A 14786-nucleotide genomic window follows, 5' to 3' on the forward strand; every position below is an offset into this window, starting at 1 on the left:
GTTAGAAGTTGAGAGGTCGATTTAGCAAAACGGTATGGCGGCTATATTCTGCAGTGATAAGTAATGCACACTTAGAAAGCGAGGTGGTTATGCAATTATATTTGGCTATGCTAATTTCTCACGAAAAATAATCAGACGGCTGCGAAAGCGTTCCATGTTCTTGCGGGCCTCGAGGAGTGGTAACGTTAACATTTGCTGATACAGCTTAGCTAGCTAGCCAACGTGCTAGCTGGCTTGCCAGTATGTCGCAACCGAGTTGTTGACATGATATCGTAGCCGGACTTCTTGGAGCTAGTTCACCTCAGTGACTAACTTTGATTCTGAAGGAAGACAAGACATTATAAAGGTGGGTACGGTTGTCGTTTGCCATTCTGAAAGTTGTGCAATTAGCCAGTTCTGCTAACATAAGCAAGATAGCTAACTGGCTCCTGCTATTTTGAGTTAAGCTGGCTAGCGAGTGTTACCTATTCGTGTCTGCTCGTGTTAACCTAGTAACGTTGTCGTCGTCAGTGGCACCAGCCCAAAACTGCACTGCAGTCCAAGACTGTACTGTCAGCAGCTAGTCTTGTCGGCTGATTTAGCTAAATTGGCGTTAGCAAGATTATGGTAAAGTGGTCCTAATGTTAGCATTGGCTATCAACTGCCAAGTCCGCAAAAACTTGGCTGCATCAAACAGCGTAAATTATTTCATACCGTTAGTTTGTCATACATTTACTTGATACCATAAGACTTCCACTCAATAGGTGTGGCAATTAACCAATTTTGGCTATTAATAAAGGTTTTTAATCTATGAAGCAACGTAACAACAGCAAGCTGATTATTGACAGACTGTACATGACGTAGCTGTACTCGGCACATCTAACGTTATCTTATGTTTGTTTGTGCAATCACTTTTCAGTTTTTGCGTTTGATCAAGAAACAACATCAACACAGTTTGACGTTGGCTAACCCACGTGTTGTCTTTCATTATGGTTAAAATTCCTGCCTCTGTTTCTGCCCCACCCTGGATTATGATAGAAATCAGTGTGTGTATGGCAGTGGCGGATCTTGAGTTTTAGGGACCCGAGGCAAACAACATTCTTGCCCTCTCCCCCCCATGCTGTCAAATAATCAGATAACATAGACTGTAGCCCTACTTAATTAACAAACTTGTCCTTAGGCTATCTCTTTAGAAAAACAAAAAGCATTGGCTCACAAGATATAAGCAAACAGAACCCTTGGACCAATTCTCCTGATTTTAGCTTTGTTTTATTTTCAACAGCTACATGTTTTTTTCTCTCAGATCATATATAGAAGACCTAACGTTACAGACTTTTCACATCTATGTGTGCATTCAACTAAATTATCAGGCAAAGTACTAACTGACAAAAATAAACCCGGGGCAGGATCTTCACTGATGGATTAGCTATGTAAAGCAAGTTTCAAGTCTCTGCAAGTTGAGTTTTGTTCTGTAAGGAAATGGAAACAAATGGCTGCATGGGAGGAAAAACACATTCAAACATATGAAAAAGTATGGTATGCTTTGGAAAACGATCGGTAATGTAAAGTATGCCTGTAGGGTAGTAAATGGGCTAAAAGATGGAAAAAAAACCTCAAGAAAGATTTTCACAAGTCATTATTTAGACTACTTCTGCTGGTTACATGGACTGAGGCCTACAATATTTATTGGCCCCATGAATGCAAGTAGCACAGTCATTTGTGAGCAATGTGTAATATATTAGTTTTCTAGTAACAACCCCAACACTGGTGCCAACACAGCCAAACCTTTTTCCACATTTGCCTGGATAACTCTGAAATAGCTAAATCTGAAATAGTACTGTTTTTGGATATATATATATATGCAAACAAATGAGCTATACAGTCTGACAGGCCCCACACTCTTGAATCAGTTTTTCTCATTATAAAGGGTCTACTGAAGCTCTCACATAACGCTATAGTGCTGCCCTCTCTTGCACAATCCTTTGACACTTTATTCTAAGAAAATCCAACAAACTCTAAAAGTCTAATCTTTGTCATTAGACATTTATGTTGGCATTATGTCTTTTTTATTATTGTCAGAGTTTTTGGTGGCAGAAGCTATGTTAGTTTAGGCACCGTACCTATGTGCAATGAGTATGCTTGCACAGTGCAACTTGCCTCCATTGCCTGCCTGTTGAGCACTAAAGGAGATCATCAGGAAAAAAATAATTTTAAGATGTGCAGTTTTTCCACTCTGGCCACAGGAACACATTGTTATCAACTCAGAACAATTAGCTTCTCACACAGCAGCTGGAAATGGATTGCAACCCAGTATTTGAAAATCCTCTCTGTTTTATCCAGTTCAGCTTCTCTTGGTGACTATGGCCACTAACTACACAGTGGATGAAGGATGCATCCCATATAGTTTTATTGAGCCTCCTCCTCCTTTAATTTCTGTCTTCTCCACACAAATATAGTTTAAGAGCCTGGTTGCTCTTGGCGTCATTGATTGGCGTAGAGTGAGAGAAAGAGATCTGAGTGATAATGAGGTTTAGGGCTGCAACTAACGATTATTTTCATTGTCGATTAATCTGTTGATTATTTTCTTGATTAATCGATTAGTTGTTTGGTCTATAAAATGTCAGAAAATGGTGAAAAATGTTGATCAGTGTTTCCCAAAGCCCATGATGACGTCCTCAAATGTCTTGTTTTGTCCACAACCCAAAAATATTCAGTTCACTGTCATAGAGGAGTAAAGAAACCAGAAAATATTCACATTTTTGCCTGGAATCAGAGAATTTTGACTTCTTTTTCTTAAAAATTGACTCAAACCGATTAATCGATTATCAAAATAGTTGGCAATTAATTTAATAGTTGACAACTAATTGATTAATCGATTAATCGTTGCAGCTCTAATGAGGTTGTTTAGCCATTTTAGAGTTGCACCAGTATTTCCCCCAGTTTTTTACTTGGTGAAGTGGAAAGGCCCCTTAGGCAGCATTTGGACCCTGTGACACTAAAACTCTCCATTGAAGTTAATGCAGAATTAATTACTTAAAGGTGGGGTGCTTTCTGGTGCCCTTGTGTCCACATCTATCATGTTTTGGTTTTTTTACTCCGCCCAGGAGGTTATGTTTTCACCCGTTAGTTTGTCTGTCTGTCTGTCTGTCAGCAGGATATCTCAAAAATGAATGAACAGACTTTTGTACCCTTTTGGTGGACAGATAGGCCTTGGGCCAAGGTACAATTAATTCAATTTTGGTGATCTGGATCTGGGATTTCCGCCATTAGCCTAGATGATTATCGGGAGATAGAGACTTGATTCCAAATCCTAAAGGTAGGTTTGCAGGTTCTAGAAATCAATTTCAATTAAAATTTAAGTGATGGGAAGGATGTTTTTGAGTGTAACAGCAAGCATTCTCCGGGTGCCTTCTGGTTCATAAAATAGGCTTACACTTAAATCTGTTTGATATAAATTTTGCAACCATATCTCTCCATTCTTTTCCGCACACACACATACAAACACACACACATTCTTACATGCACACATACATATGTACACACACACGGCTTGAGCTGAATGTTTAGCCTAGACATGGGTGACCTCTTAACTCTGCTTTGCTCTGTTGGGATGTCTGGTCTTGGCTTAAAGGAAGGAATGCAGAATGATTGCCAGAGAATTCAAACTTGGTCCATGAGTAGTATGCTGTGTATTGCATGTGGACAATGTTTGGGGAAGTGCTTTCAGGATCATTACTATGGTGATTAAATAAATGTTAAACCAACCCAAATAGATGAGGCTAAATCAAATTCACAAGTGGTACTAGCCTAGAGTATGGAAACAAAGTGTTTCCGTGGGAGCGTTGTGTAAATAGTCAGACATCCCCAGTGTCCTTGCTGGTAGGAAGAAAAATGTGTTAACTCCACAGTGTTCATAATTCCATTCACCTCTCTGACTCTAGGTGTATCATGCCTGTTTGCCATGTGTGTGGGAGTAGGCTTGTCTGTTTGTTCCAGCAAGGGTGTGTGTTTTGTGCTCATTGGGACATAATTGTGACAATTGTGCTGAGCCACTTTGTTCCTCACCTCTCTCATGCCTCACATTTTCCGTTGTTAAAACCAACAACCCTTAAACCCTTGTTGCTTGCGTGTATTTGAAAATGCACCTTCAGCCACTTTGCCTGCTGCCTGCTGTGTCATGGTGCTGCGGTTGCAAAGGGTGTCAACGAGGGCAAGATGATGGGAGGGTTGGGGGGGGCAACTGAGAGGTCGGAACTGAAGGCTTGTGCAGTCATAACACTAATTAAGGTGGAAAGGTGTGAACCAGAGTTCGTACGAGGGAAGAAAACACCTGCTGGATGAAATAGCTCCCTGTAGCATCAGCTCCGACTCCCTGCGTCAGCAAGACCAGGCCCTAATCAAATGAAGACTCATCGGAGTTCCCTTTTTACCTGCAAGTCTGGGGACTTGCTAGTAATTGGATGACTATAGCGCTAAAGTTTGGTGTATCCTAGTGTTTGTCAAGGTTGTTTTCAAAAACAGCGATGTCAGCAATGTCCTGCTTCTTATAGATAAGAATGGTGTGACGTTTCAAATGGGCCACGCCTACAAAACAATAAATCAACATTTTCTTTGGTTGTTTTTTCTGTGTTATAATAATTTATGTGAAATGTATATGGTGTTGTTAATTGCCCTTAACCATTTCACGTCTGTCAAACAACTGCATCATCATCATAATTGAATTATCTGGAAGTCACAAAATTCTGAAAAGCTAGCAACCTACCGTGTGCTATCTCGTGAAAAGGGGCCTTTCTGTGTGGAATTTGCATGTTCTCCCCGTGCTCACATGGGGTTTCCTCCATATAACATCGGTAAGGACCCCCACTAAAAACATGCAGAAGGTCATCGCCTGACCAGCGACGACGATGACTGAAGGTGGCCCACTGCTCCTGGCTGCCCGCTGGAGGAAGGAGAGCCTTGGATGGGTTAAAAGCAGAGACTAAATTTCACTGACCACCGTTGACAGCATGTGTGTGTGTGGTCGCTGAATGCAAGTGTTGTGGTGTGTTGTGTGATCACAATAAAGACAAGCTTGCTTGTCCCGTTTCGTTTCGTTTCAAGTTAACATTTTGACACTTTAAAAAACATAATGATCATGCTGTTGTTTGACAGCTGTGGAAAGGTAATGACAGAATATTTAGGCTACACCATATACAGTACATTCCACATTAATTATCAGAACAAAGGCAAAGCAACCACAGAAAATGTTGATTTATTGTTTTGCTCATAGAAATTGAGGGTTTCGCACTTGTACCGCACTTTGTAGGCATGACCCACTACAATCACAATCTTTTACTGTTGGCCAAAGGGCAGCACACTGGAGCATTTGGGGGTTAAGTGCCTTGCTTACGGGCAACTTGATTGGGTTTTTATTGAGGGAGTGGAAAGTGTTACTCATTCACTTTGCCCCAGATTTTCATCCATTTGTTTGTCTGCATGAAAATGAAAGTAGGTCTGATGGGCACTTCCCTTGTTTTTGCTCAGTGGGGATTTTGGATGTTTTTTGAGAGAGACATGTTGCACAAGAGCAACATCGCTGCTGAAAGCTAGATTGCTTGCCAGTGATGTCATTGTGAGACAAGGGAGGGATAATGGATCGCTACAGGCATGTCCAGATGAGCCCCTTTATCCTCATCTGATATGTGGTGGGCAAATGAAGGCCTCATTACTTGGTTTTGGATTTCAGTATGTTTACACACTCGGTTCCATTACCCCAGGGATGTAACGACCATGTAGTATTTTTGCTATGTTGCAGCTACTGTTACTAACATGCTTAACCAGTATTCAGTCTACTTAAGTGGTCACTTTCCATCTAGAGACACGTGAATGCAGCAGTAGGGTTAGGGTTCATCCCAACCAATCACTACATCAGCTTATTTCACTGATTACTTCGTCCTCTTTGTTTGAAGGTCACTGATATCAGCTGCTGTAGTGTTTGGTTGGAATGAAAACCTGCATACATTTGGCTTTACTCAAAGTTGGAGGACCATTCAAATATATTGTAGGTTGAAGATGTGATTGACTGGCCTGTGACTTGCAACTGTTGCAGTAAAAACACCAAGACTATTCTTGAAAATGGTACCATAATTCTGGCCCAAGCCTATCTTTGCCATCACTAGTAAGAGTACAGATATAGGACTTAAAATTAGGCTTAAATTTGATAAACAATATACTGGAACTGTAGTAGGTATTTGAGTGTAGGCAGATGTTTTTTTCTGTTGAGAATGTCAGGAAATGTGTCTCAGAACTCACTCACAGTATAAGCTGGACCTTTTGTGAATCACGTTGAAGCCACTCTCCTTGAAATGTTGATACAGTGACTGTGCACCACAATTTGTTACCCACAGTTAGAAAGGTTCCCCTATTTACATTCCACACTAGGAATGTCTGCCTCGGATTTTCCACTGTTTGTGGGAAAATGTTTCGGAAGTACAACAGGACAGGAGGCTTTGCTATTGATGAGACCGTCGATAATTCCATTTGTCTCACGTTACATAGTTGCTCCACTTCAGCTCCACACTGTAGCAGAGATCCGAGTCAAGAATGAATTCCACAAAATATCAACATTTTTTTTCCCCATAAAGGATTTCTGTATACAATAAATTCAAGTCATACTTTGACTGCTCAGGACCATTTCAATCTTTTATCTTTTGTTTCATTGTTGAGCTAATCCCCTTGTCTCACTGTCCTTTCCACAGATATGGCTGTGTCAGTGCGGGGCCTGTACTTCGTGGTGACCCTGTTTTTGGGTAGTTTCTTTGGAAGTGTCTTCATGCTGGGTCCGGTTCTGCCCCTCATGCTGCTTTCTCCTGCTTGGTACCGCTGGATCACCGACCGCATCGTAGCCACTTGGCTCACCCTGCCTGTGGTGTGTACTCCAGCTCAGGAATCACTCTACTTGGCCTACTTCTGTCTGTATCACATGCTCTTTAGTTACCTTTGTTATTTACCTTGTTTGACCGAGTCATGACGCTCTGCGTCATCTTAGCTCATCCTTGTTTGTGCCTCTAAGCAGATTTTATTTTTATTGGAAGTGCACTTTGTTTATTCAAATTCCCCTTGAGCACAATTATGCAAATCCTGTATACAGTGACCACATGAACTGATGCCATTAATTCTTTTTTCCCTTTGCCTCACTCTTATCTCTCCCTTGAATTCAACTCACCCCCTTTCCTCCTCTCCGTCTGCATCCTTTCTTAATTATCATTCTTGTCTCCCCTTGATCATCCGCCTCCATCCATTTTTTCCACCTTCCTCCCCATTGGCCTTTCCATTCTTCCTCCCATCTCCCTTCATCCTCCCTCCATCCCATCTCTCGCCCCTCCCTCCACAGTCCTTGCTGGAGCTGGTGTTTGGTGTGAAGGTGGTGATAACGGGTGATGGTTTTGTTCCGGGGGAGCGCAGTGTGATCATCATGAACCACCGCACCCGTCTGGACTGGATGTTCCTGTGGTGCTGTCTGCTCAGGTACAGCTACCTTCGTCTGGAGAAGATCTGCCTCAAGGCCGCCCTCAAGGCTGTGCCTGGCTTTGGTGGGTATACAGTTGATGCTCTATCTCCCCTTCTTTCACACACACACACACACACACACACACCTCTGCATATCGCAATGCTTACTTTATATAGCACTTTTTTTAAAACAGCATTGCAAAGCAGTTTACATTTAATAGAACAGCAGGGAAACAATTAAAACGGAGACTGCTGAAGGTAAAAAGGAAAATGGGAACAGCAGAATGGAAATTCAAAGCAGTACAAATGCAAGAAAAAATTTGGTTAAAGTAACCAAAGCACTCACTAAAAGTGAGATATTTTTTTTTCCCTCAGGCAGTTGTACCAGAGCCTAGGCCTGATTGCAATTTGTTCTCAGATCTCAAAAAGTGCTCTCCCTAAGGAACGCCTCGGCCCTGCCTGCGTTGAAAAGTCTCATAGATTCAGTTGAGCATGCAAAGTAATCAGTTACACATGTAAAGACTCCACATGTACTTTCCAGGCTGGGCAATGCAGGTGGCCTGCTTCGTCTTCATTCAGCGGCGTTGGGAAGAGGACAAGAGACACTTGGAGAACATGCTCGACTACTTCTGTGACATCAGGGAGCCCCTACAGCTGCTGCTGTTCCCCGAGGGCACGGACCTCACTGGTGAGAAAACTAAGAACGCAGCACTCCATCCATTCATGGGAAATTTTGCACACATTTCAGTTGTTGTTCTCAGGATGTGTGACCCACCAACCAGTTTCCAGAGCTCAATATGCCCCTACACCTGCCTTACGCCTTTGCACCGACAGTTATGCAAACACAGTTTCAAAGTGATAAGGCATAGCCAAATCCCGTCACACACACCCCACGACAAGAATGCTCTGATGTCTCAATCGAAGCAACGGTGACACCAGTATCTAAAGCCCTCTCTGATCACAACTAAGCCAATCAAAGTCCTTGAGTGATCTTACCATGGATAGCTTATCTTCTCTTCAGATATCATGACGTCAGACTTAGTCATGCGGGGCTCCAGTGACGTTACATCACATTGGGCAGCAGCAGCTCTAGGGCTTTAAAGCTTTTTCTCACTCTTGTGTGTTGTGTGTGCATTTGCCTGTGCCTGTGCCTGTGCCTGTGCGTGTGTCTGTCTACACGTATGTGTGTTTAACCCTCTTAAACCTCCAGGCTTAATTTGACCTAGGAAACAAGGGGCCGTATATGTTCTGACGTCTTAAACGGTAGCTGCCCTGTTCTTTTCCTGCCCTGAAATACTTATGCTAGGGACATACATACAGACCTCCATCTAGAGGATTTGGATCAGGGTGCGCTTAAGCCCCTTTAAAGATTTCCATGAACCCTTTTGGAACTGAGGAAGCTGTGTGAAATGAACGAGGGATTGTATGAGGGTGACAGGTCAGAGCTTTGTCCCCCTGGGAGAGCAGATATCTGAGGCTCTACAGACGGAGGGCCAGCCTTAGTCCTTTTGTCCTACAAGGTGACGTGAAGGAGCTACTGGTTACATAATATGACTTATGAGTTATGATATAGTTTCCATGTTCCTACAACAAGTTCCTGAAGAATGTTTGGTTAATAAACAGTCATCTCTCCTGTGTTTATGTCCCCTTGCGGTTGTTAGAGATGTAGAGTGTGTCACTGGTGGGTGTATTTCATAAATGTAATCCTATCCCACCATTATAATCCCTAACCAACATTATTGTTATTTCTTATTTTTGCATTATTATGTTTTGTCAACAAAGTTCTACTTTTAACAAATGTATTATGTGTATAAGTGCTATGAAATAAAAAGAACATAAAGACTGTGTATCAATGATAATATTCTTATCGCAATGTGATTATATTGTAGGTCTATTCTGTAGTTCAGCAGCTGCTAAGTACACAGTCAAAATGAAGCCAAAAAGACAACTCATACTGCTGGCTTGTTAAGACTCAACAAAATTCAGAAATTATATTGGACTTCAATAAACACATTAATCGTACTACCATATAATAATAGAGAAACATTATTATCATTTAAATGCAGGTAAAAATTTAATTTTAAATTGCGTCTTAAAATAAGATAGTGTTGGCTAATTGTATGTTCTTGTTATGAGTTTCTAGAATGCACGTTGAACCTTTGAAAAAAGACTAGATAATTATACATGGTTTGTCTCTCAGGGGCTCTAGCCAAAACTGTATACAGTAGGCTATTGCGTAAAAATAGTCACTTTATATCCATATACACACACACATACAGTTGAGATTGTTCCCAAGTGAGAATAGCAGGTTCATCCTGTGTCTGTTTCTCCTGCAGAAAATACAAGAGCAAAGAGCGATGAGTTTGCTGCCAAGAACAGCCTGCCAAAATATGAGTATGTGCTACATCCCCGCACCACTGGATTCACCTTCATTGTGGACACACTACGGAAAGGTCAGGGGTCATCCAGATCAACAGTTTCTGAATTAATGAAATGTCTACATTAAACAGGGCAATGATTCGCTTGTTAGAATTGTGATTCATAGAAACCATTGTTGTAGTTGGCTGGCAGTCGAACAGCTGACTAGAACTGTTATGGGTTTATTCATTGGTAATGACTGTCATTATTTGATCTCAAAGAAAATAGGACACAAAGCCCATCAGCGTCATGGAAATGTATTATCAGCAAAGCTTACAGTTAACCACGGGAAAATGACCTGCTACCATGATGATCTTAGTTATTCCAATGACGCATTTATTTGCAAGGTATCATACCTGTTATTCTTCAAAGTCTCAGACCAGTGCTTCATCCCACTGCCAGCCATTACAACACCCCTGGGATTCTCATGTTTCCCTGTGAGCTAATTCTGGCAGCCCTCCAGAGGTCTTAAATACCACCTCTGGCCCTGCTGTCTCATCCCCCACACGTTCTGGATGCTGAGCATGGCACTAACTCTGCAAGCAGGTGTTGTGAATCAGTGTGATGTCACCAGACTTAGCTAGTTCTCTACTCCCTCGCCCTGCGCTGCTGCTGACTGACATGTTGTGTTGTGGTCTTTGTCTCAGTCCGCTGTGCCCCTCTCAGCTCTATTTATACCGGAGTAGAGCTGAGCCGTACAGGAGCAGGCGCTGGCAGGTGTCATCCTGCCGGCTTGATATTTCATTCAGCTTCCATTGTGTTTTGTAAGGACAGGAGGCCAAGCTTCTGTAAGTCAGGCTAGTGATGATGGTGCAGAGCTCATGGTGGTTTAGAGGGAAGGGAAGGGATGATTCATGCAGCACTAAGCCCCTGGATAATTAGAGGTACATGTGTAATGGAGTTGAGAACTGAGATTTTGAAGGGTGCATGACAGTCCCAATTACCAGTTTGGGTAAAGGGATAATATTAAGACTCCCTGCAGTCTCATGTCTGATATTGCAGAGTATACAATAAGTTAGGTCTGTATAGAATAGTTTTTTTAGTGTTGAAAATTAGTATTTTATAGTATTTGAAATTGATTCATTTGCAGTCTGTTTCACTATCTTGATTGGTTTTGTCAGCATGCTATTGGTTCTTTAATAATCTAAAATCTTCCTCCTGCTGATGCTAACTCTTCTCTCCTTTCCTAGGGGACAACCTGGATGCCGTCCATGACATTACCGTAGCATACCCCAAGAACATCCCTCAGACAGAGCGCCACCTCATCCTGGGGTTTTTCCCCCGTGAGATCCACTTCCATGTGCGGCGCTATCCTGCCGCCTCCCTGCCCACCTCCTCCTCTGCCCTGCAGGCTTGGTGTCATGAGCGCTGGGCCGAGAAGGAGGCCCGTCTCCGGGACTTCTACTCTGGCCAGCCCCGGGGCTTTGACAGGGAAGGCGTGGCACATGTGCCACCCTGTAAGACGGAGCTGCGTGTGGCTCTGATCAAAGCTGCCTCACTGCTTTACTGGAGCAGCTTCATTGCGCTGTGCTTCACCGGCCTGTGGCTGTGGGCCCCAGTCAGGTTCTACTTCCTGGTGATGGTTGGGGTTTACCTGGGACAGCAGAAGCTGATTGGGGGGCTGGAGCTGCTGGAGTTGGCCTGCCACCGGTACTGGAAGTCCGTGGCTGCTAATGTGGGTGAGAAGAATAAGGTGCTAGATGGGAAGATGCAGTGAGGATGAAAGAAAGGGACGAATGGACAACTAAATGTTTCCACCTGTGTTCAGCAAGGACACTGAGGAGTCGGTTGTCTTGGCAGGGCTCAGTCCAGAGGGCTAGAGGATCCTCCAGGGGCCCAGTCCTGCTCTGCCTTAGACAGGGAGGAGAGAGTGCACCTGCTGACAGTATGCATGGCTTCAGTGAAGGGAGCTTACCTTTCTTTGGAAGAGGCTAGGAGACAGTGGAGAAAAAAAGGAATGATATGTTTGCGTGCTGGGTTCAAGGAATTCATCACTCATGTTGTGTCAGTTGCCCATTGTATGTGTCCTTGTTGTACACAGTCACCCTATGTCCCTTGCTGTCAGTGCAATTTAACAGTTTATGTTGTTGTTTGTTATGGTTGTTCACCCAGAACCTCAGTGTTGACATTTGTGTCATAAAAGACAGCGGTTTTAGTTTTTAAATCGGTTATACCATCGGTTTCTTTAAATGTGGTTTTATTTTTTATATGTTGCCATTGGTTTTGTATTTATGTCTTTTAAGAGATGGAACAGAGCCATAGTGCAGAGCACCTATACATGTGAGGACTTGACTCATTTAAACAATATTCTCGTCAGCACTGTAGTTAGCCAAATTAGATTATTGACTAGTCTAGCCAAATGAATCACTGTTTCCATTAGTAATCTCTAGCCAAACAAATGTTTTTAGAAAGGAATGCTATCATTCCCAGGGAATCATCAATGAGTATACACAACATGTGTACCATTGTTTACCTTGATTAGATATGAATACCCTTTCATACAAACTGGTGACGGAACTTTTTCCAGTTAGTCCATAGAGATAAGTTACGTGGCGTTTATTACTGTTTAGCTCTCGAAAGAAAATTTATGTCTTTATGCATGTTCGCTCAAGTAGCTTTTGCACATAAAAGCCAAAGGTGAGAAAAGCAGACATGATGTAAAAAAGTAACCAAACAGAATGTAGTCTGTCTTATCAGGAAAGGGCAGCTTCACCCATAACTGCCAAGGGTGCCTGCAACTGAACTGAAGCAACACTTGTAATCATCAACTTGAGAAGATCAAAGATCTGACTGAGATCTGACGTCTGGGTAACTGTAGAAGCAGATGAGCTTTCTGCCCTTTCTGGGAACGAAGGGATGCCTTGTAGAGGCAGGATGTGGGTGGTGCTGGCGTGGAAGAATGTCCTGTTGGGACAACATTACCCCTCGATGTGCAGGGTGGCACAGAGGACCAGACTTGGAGTGGAAAACTGGCCCTGAACTCAACTTAATCCAAAAAAGCCCTGTAATGCCCACCTCTCCCTGTGTTCCTCTCTAGGGAACTGGCATTGATGCGCCTGCTAAACTCAATTAGCAAATGACAGCTGAGAAAGCTACTCCAATTGTGCCAAAAAAGGACAGAAATTGAAACATTAGATTGGAGCGGCGCTTGATCCACTCTTTTAGCCACTGACCCTCCTTGCCATTGCTCTGAATACCGCCTCAAGCCATGCCATATTCTGAGAGTTGTGAAAGATTTGTCTCTTGGACAATCTACAACAGTTTTTATGACACTGTGCAATGTCTGATCTAACTGACCACCTCAACTGCTGCAGGTCAGGCGATCCAGTTTTGTGAAAGAAAAGAGTCTAATGTCACCCAGTCAGCCACACAATAGAAGGTTGACTGAAGTGTTGTTTATATGAATCTGAAGCTCCTTTGGTTAAAGTGTAAAGGGGCTGGTTCCAGTCACTGTGATCGGCTGTTAACAATTTTCTCATCAGCATGTCAATAGTTTACCAAACATAGTACCTTTCCCCTTTCTTCTTCCTAACTAGAAACTCTGAACCAGCTACAACTTACATGTATATCTCTGTCTCTCTCTCTCATGCAATCTTTTGTTGCTCATTTTACAATCAACTGCTGATGCTGGACCTCTTTAAAGTCCCTGTCCTCAGGTAAATACATTGGGCACTGTTATCAATAATTTCTTTAAGGAATAAATATATATCTAAATAAATATACCATCTCATCTCATTCAAGTCTCCCGTCGTGGTTATTTTCTGTTTGTATGACGAAGGAAACGCTGACTAATGATTATTACTGATGCTGCCTGTAATCTCACTGTCATGCCACTTCGTTTTTTAGTCAGCCTTCACTTCAATTGTGATATTTTTCAAACAATGTAAAGAGAGATTTCTCTGCACTGCAGGTTTTACAGGGCATGTGGCAACTGGTACTGCAACATGTAGTATCATGTCAAAATGTAATATAATGTCTGGAGCGGTCATATAGCGATCACTACACTGCAGTGAATGAGTCAACAAGACCCTGAATGTCCATGTTACACAACACCAGGCCATAGTTTGCCTGCTCTATTTTGCACACACACACACCCATTCCAGCCTACCATAGACAACCAAAAAGGTCAGGAGATTTGAAGGTGAAGTGCGGTTGCCATAGCAACTAATGTTGACTCCCCCGTTTCCTAGCAACGGGATGTAGAGTGATGTCAATGGAAAGCATGCTATGTTCTATCTCCTGCTGATGGAATGATGTCATTCCTTTGTGTGTGAGCGAGTGGTGGAAAGGGGGAGGTTTATTTCTATATTCTATATCTCTATGGTCTTATTTTACATCACAGAAAACTCCTGAGGGGACAGAGAGGGGGTGTGATGCTGACATCTTGTGGAATTAAAGAAGGACAAAGCGAGGATAAACTATGATGGTTCATAGAGGAGCTTTAAAAATAGCTATCCAGGGACTATGAATCATTGGCCAATTAAGGGTGAAATTACGCTGCCAGTTCTATTTTTGTTTCCTTCTTTCTCCCAAACATCCTGTGCATCTGAATAGAAGTTAAAATTCGGCCTGACAGGTTTGACAGTGGGTGGAAGGAAGATTGATGATGCAGGCAGACTCCATCATCCTATATGAGACACAACATGAGTGCATCACTTGACTAGGACTTCTGTTCTCCCTATTATTAGATTTGTTCCAAAAAGATTGCCTCTGAGTAATAGAGTGGTTGGAGGAACTGATGGAATCCCTCAGGGACTCATGGGAGCCCAAGGTTAGCGCCCCCAGGAAACCTCAGCCCCTCTGGTCCTCCCCAAGAGTGATGTGGAAGTTTCTGGAGGGTAGTGGAAAGAGCTGTCACTACAAACACACACACACACACACACACACACACAAGCACAGAC

At 42.7% G+C, this 14786-nt stretch overlaps 1 protein-coding gene across 1 annotated transcript; it reads left to right on the plus strand.

The window, feature by feature from the left end:
- On the plus strand, positions 1–13620 carry lclat1 (lysocardiolipin acyltransferase 1). Its single transcript, XM_071538605.1, has 6 exons — positions 1–346; positions 6717–6886; positions 7352–7550; positions 8009–8155; positions 9804–9920; positions 11076–13620. The coding sequence occupies exons 2-6, from the start codon at positions 6719–6721 to the stop codon at positions 11600–11602; spliced, it is 1158 nt and encodes a 385-aa protein (XP_071394706.1). The 5' UTR covers positions 1–346; positions 6717–6718; the 3' UTR covers positions 11603–13620.
- The last annotated feature ends 1166 nt before the right edge of the window (positions 13621–14786 follow it).

The sequence above is a fragment of the Centroberyx affinis genome, unplaced genomic scaffold (assembly GCF_046629955.1).
Source record: "Centroberyx affinis isolate AG114_WGS23_722 - 3 ecotype Tasmania unplaced genomic scaffold, CSIRO-AGI_Caff_v1 ptg000198l_1, whole genome shotgun sequence".
Classification (NCBI taxonomy): Eukaryota; Metazoa; Chordata; class Actinopteri; order Beryciformes; family Berycidae; genus Centroberyx; species Centroberyx affinis.

What these genes read in the sequence shown, in the direction of transcription:
- lclat1 (XM_071538605.1), top strand. Translation starts at nt 6,719, where the DNA reads ATGGCTGTGTCAGTGCGGGGCCTGTACTTCGTGGTGACCCTGTTTTTG. An exon ending in CTTGGCTCACCCTGCCTGTG is followed by an intron (nt 6,887 to 7,351) that starts GTGTGTACTCCA and finishes CTCCCTCCACAG; the next exon opens with TCCTTGCTGGAGCTGGTGTT. An exon ending in CAAGGCTGTGCCTGGCTTTG is followed by an intron (nt 7,551 to 8,008) that starts GTGGGTATACAG and finishes TGTACTTTCCAG; the next exon opens with GCTGGGCAATGCAGGTGGCC.